We start from the raw sequence: 4,017 nt of genomic DNA, 5'->3' as shown, positions 1-4,017 counted from the left end.
CCTCTCTCTCTCTCACTAGAGGTGGAAATAGGTCAGACCGATAATAGGGGCCTACAGGCTAGCCTATACAGGCTCAGGCCAGGTCACACATTTTCTTTAAATAGAAAAGACTTAAGCTTTTTTATAAGCCTATTTATTTAAAAAGGCTAAGCCTCAGACCCTAAAAAAAACCTTTTAAGCCTATCAGGCCGGCCTATTTAAATAAATATGAATAATTTTTTATTATCATTATGTTATGTTTTGTACTTTGAATTAAAATACATAAATAAAATTTGGTTATCTTGAATAACTTGTGAAAATAAGATGAAAACACCTGATGAACATTGTTTTCATAAGTTCTCTTAAACAAATAGTCTCTGAGAACTTATGCTAATAGGTAAGTTTAAATAAGTTATTGCAAATAAATTTTTAGTCTCTTGGTCTTTTAGTTAGTTAGTCTATTTAAACATTATTTTAATTTTTACATATGTCTAAAATAAATAGGCTTTTATGTAGGCTAACAGGCTAATCAGACCTTTAAAAAATGTCAGACTCAGGCCTAAAAATAAGCTTACGACACACTACAGGTCAGACTTAGACTTGACAAAAGTTAACTCGCCCCAATCTATTTTCAACCCAATCTCACACACATTTGGGCTGACATTACACTATTTAATGAATTTAGGTCTAAGTACATGAATTTAGACATTGAATTACTTATCACTTTTTCAACTTCACAAATTAGTTTTTGAAATTGCGCGCCTATTTAAAAAGTTCTTACCACTTAAATTAAACTATAGGTTTTTTTTCTTTCTTGAAATGCATAAAGAGTAAGTTATTACATTAATCATATAATAAAAAAATATAATAAAGACGACTAAAATTCACAAGAGAGAAAATAAAAATGATGAAGAAAAGTGAAAAAGAGAAAGGTTAAAAGGTCTTGAGATATATGTGCTACCCACTTTTCACGTGATTCCACGTATCCCATATACCATATACACTTCATCATTCTTTGTTATTTTGCACAACTTGTTCTACCTCAAAAAAGGGATGACTCATTAACTTTCACTTAGTCAAACCCATCAACCAAAAACAAAGGAGAAATAGAAATTTCACATCTTTCACAACACTTAACCTAATTTAGATTCTATTTATTCTTTTACTTCTCTCCTAATAATAACAAAAATAAGCCAATCAATTAGTCCCCACTAAATCCTAATAATCATAAACCTTTTCTTTTCCAATTCACACATTCACACCATTCTACAAATCTCTTCATTCCAATCATTTCCTATTTCACATCCTCTCTTTTTCATCATATTATAATATAAATGTAACATTCTCAAAAGAATATTGCAACTTATAAAGTACAAACCTCTTCAATAATTTTGATCAAGTTATATATTATGAATTTTGATCTTGATCTTGATCTAGGTCTAGCCCTTCATGACTATGAAAAGAGAGAAAACAAGAAGAAAATGGAGAGTAAGAATTATCTATCACTTTCATTAGGACCATCAAAGGATGATGATGAAGAAAATACTATAACTCAAAATTCACTTACTTCTCCAAGTTTAGAGTCTTCGATTTCGAACTCCATGAACATGATGAAGAAGGAGATTGGTGATGAATTTGAGGTAGAGATTGAGAAGGTTCCAATTACAAGAATTGGAAATGTTGATGAAGATGGTAATTCAAGGAAGAAACTTAGGCTCTCAAAAGAACAATCAGAAGTGTTGGAAGAAAATTTCAAAGAGCATTCTACTCTTAATCAGGTACCTTAATTCATCAATATCCTTAGAGTTTTCAATTTACTTTATTATAAACTATTATTATTATAAAGCAGCATAATTTAAATAAATGAACATATTCAAATTAAATTTAAGAATATCAGAATATTATTGTGTTAATAAAAAAAATCTCATATCTTCAGAAGCAAAAGCAAGCATTAGCAGAAAGGCTGAAACTACAAGCTAGGCAAGTAGAAGTGTGGTTTCAAAATCGGAGAGCCAGGTAATTTACATCTCTTTTTTTTTTTTTTTGAAAAATAAATATAGTTTAATTTTTTTCCATATATTTTTAGAAACAAATTAACTAACAAATAAAAAGATATAAGTTTTATAAATGTGTTATAAAGCAAATCTTATTTCAATTGACCAAATTTGATATTAATAACTTCGACATTACCTTCGGTACCTTGTTACTCACTGTTGTGTGTAAGGTTTTAATAATTATTATTAGAAATAGGCCCGACTTTCAATCGCAGGTTCCAATCAAAACCTCGAATTTTGGAAGGTTTAAAATTTAAAAAGTCTAATTTTTTTCATTAAAATTAATAAATATAAAAAAGTTAATAAATCAAAAAAAATATTTGATAAAATTCAATAAATTAAAAAAATAAGATAGATCAAAGTTAAAATAATTATAATTAAATATTTTTTTATTAATATATAATTATATTTTTAGGTGTTATTTTAAATAATTATAATGTTTTTAAAAAAATTTTGGACCCATTTTTTTGATTAGATGGGGTCTCCAGTTTAATTGTGTCGGTTTAATTGTGTCGGGCTGGTCCTATGTAGAAAGATGTATAATTATTTGAAATTATATAAACAATAATAATTTGTGACAAAATTAAAATAATCTAATTAATTTAACATGAGAAAAAAATTTAAAAAGTATTACTTTGAAATATTTTTATTATTCTTAAAAAATATTATCTTTTTCTAAATTTTAAATTAATATTAAGTTAGCTTTATAAAATTTTGTAAAAACCTAGTAAACTTATAAGCTGCCATAACAGGTCTAATATTTAATTCTTATAAAACACTCCTTCTCAAACATAGTCGTGACATCTAAAGCGGGAATCAAATTGATAACGAAAAATTTAATCGATCTTAAATAAGTTATAATTGGCCCGTTTATTTTGACATTTTTAAAAAATAATTTTATAGTTGTAAATTATTTTTTATAAAAGTTTCAAATAAAACGGACCCAATATGCTCTTATAATTTCGATCGAGTATAACTCAATTTTATAATTCAACCGATCTTAAATAAGCTATAAAATCCTCTTATAATAGTGAATACTTTTTCTTATTCCTCACCTTTTGTGAAAGCTTATATTAGTTTTTCTTTGATAATAACATGTTCAGGACAAAAGTGAAACAAACTGAATCAGATTTTGAAGTACTAAAGAAGTGTTGCGAAACTCTAACAGAAGAGAACAAGAAATTGAAGAGAGAGCTGCAAGAACTGAAGTCAATGCAAACAGTGGTAGCAACACCCTTTTATATGCAGATTCCAGCAGCAACACTAACTATGTGTCCTTTATGTGGTAACAACAAGAATGGCTCAAAGGCTCGATGATTGTAAATTTCACACTAGTTAGCTTGCAAGTGGGAGGATATAGAATCTTGTTCTCCTTTGGTATCTTAGGAAAACTTTGGTGTTTGATGCATTTTGTATGATAGATTATTTGCAGTTACTTAGTTTTTTTTTTTTGGTTAGGCTTCTACATGTAATTAAGATATAAATCAATATATTAAAACCACAAATAATTTGATATAAAAATATTGTAATAAATGAAGGTTCGAGAAACACAAAAAAAAAAGGATTTAAATTGGATTTTCTGGTATGACAATTTTTTTGCTTTGCGCAGTCCAAAAACAATAACACCAATGACAAGAGATATTCAATAATTTATATCTTAGTTCGTTGTTAACTAAACTAATCTAGTCCATTCGTTAGAGTGATTTCACCTTCTCACAAGGACTTAATTCATCTTCACTCACATCGCACGTCTTCAAAAAAATTTATCTTCTTTAAATAGATGATGAATAATATCGTTAGAAGATGGAATTTGAAACTGATGAATAGTACCGTTGGAGGATGGAATTGAAAACTTCATCAATTTCATCGCTTTAAGAGTTATACGAGGTTGAGCCGAGAATTATGGAGATTTGTTGGTAATACAGTTCATAAGAATCTTTCTCTTTATCTCTCAAAATATCTTTGTAGATAATCACTCTCATCT

The 4,017-nt window shown here is 27.8% G+C and overlaps 1 protein-coding gene across 1 annotated transcript; it reads left to right on the top strand.

The window, feature by feature from the left end:
• The first annotated feature begins 1,269 nt into the window (after nt 1-1,269).
• LOC131600573 (homeobox-leucine zipper protein HAT14-like) lies at nt 1,270-3,575 on the top strand. Its single transcript, XM_058872715.1, has 3 exons — nt 1,270-1,757; nt 1,916-1,995; nt 3,137-3,575. Exons 1-3 carry the CDS (start codon nt 1,389-1,391, stop codon nt 3,348-3,350), a joined length of 663 nt encoding a protein of 220 aa, XP_058728698.1. The 5' UTR covers nt 1,270-1,388; the 3' UTR covers nt 3,351-3,575.
• The last annotated feature ends 442 nt before the right edge of the window (nt 3,576-4,017 follow it).

Source organism: Vicia villosa, linkage group LG4 (assembly GCF_029867415.1).
Source record: "Vicia villosa cultivar HV-30 ecotype Madison, WI linkage group LG4, Vvil1.0, whole genome shotgun sequence".
In the NCBI taxonomy this organism is placed as follows: domain Eukaryota; kingdom Viridiplantae; phylum Streptophyta; class Magnoliopsida; order Fabales; family Fabaceae; genus Vicia; species Vicia villosa.
The sequence above is the reverse complement of the archived record's forward strand: the minus strand, read 5'-3'. Positions and strand labels throughout refer to the sequence as shown.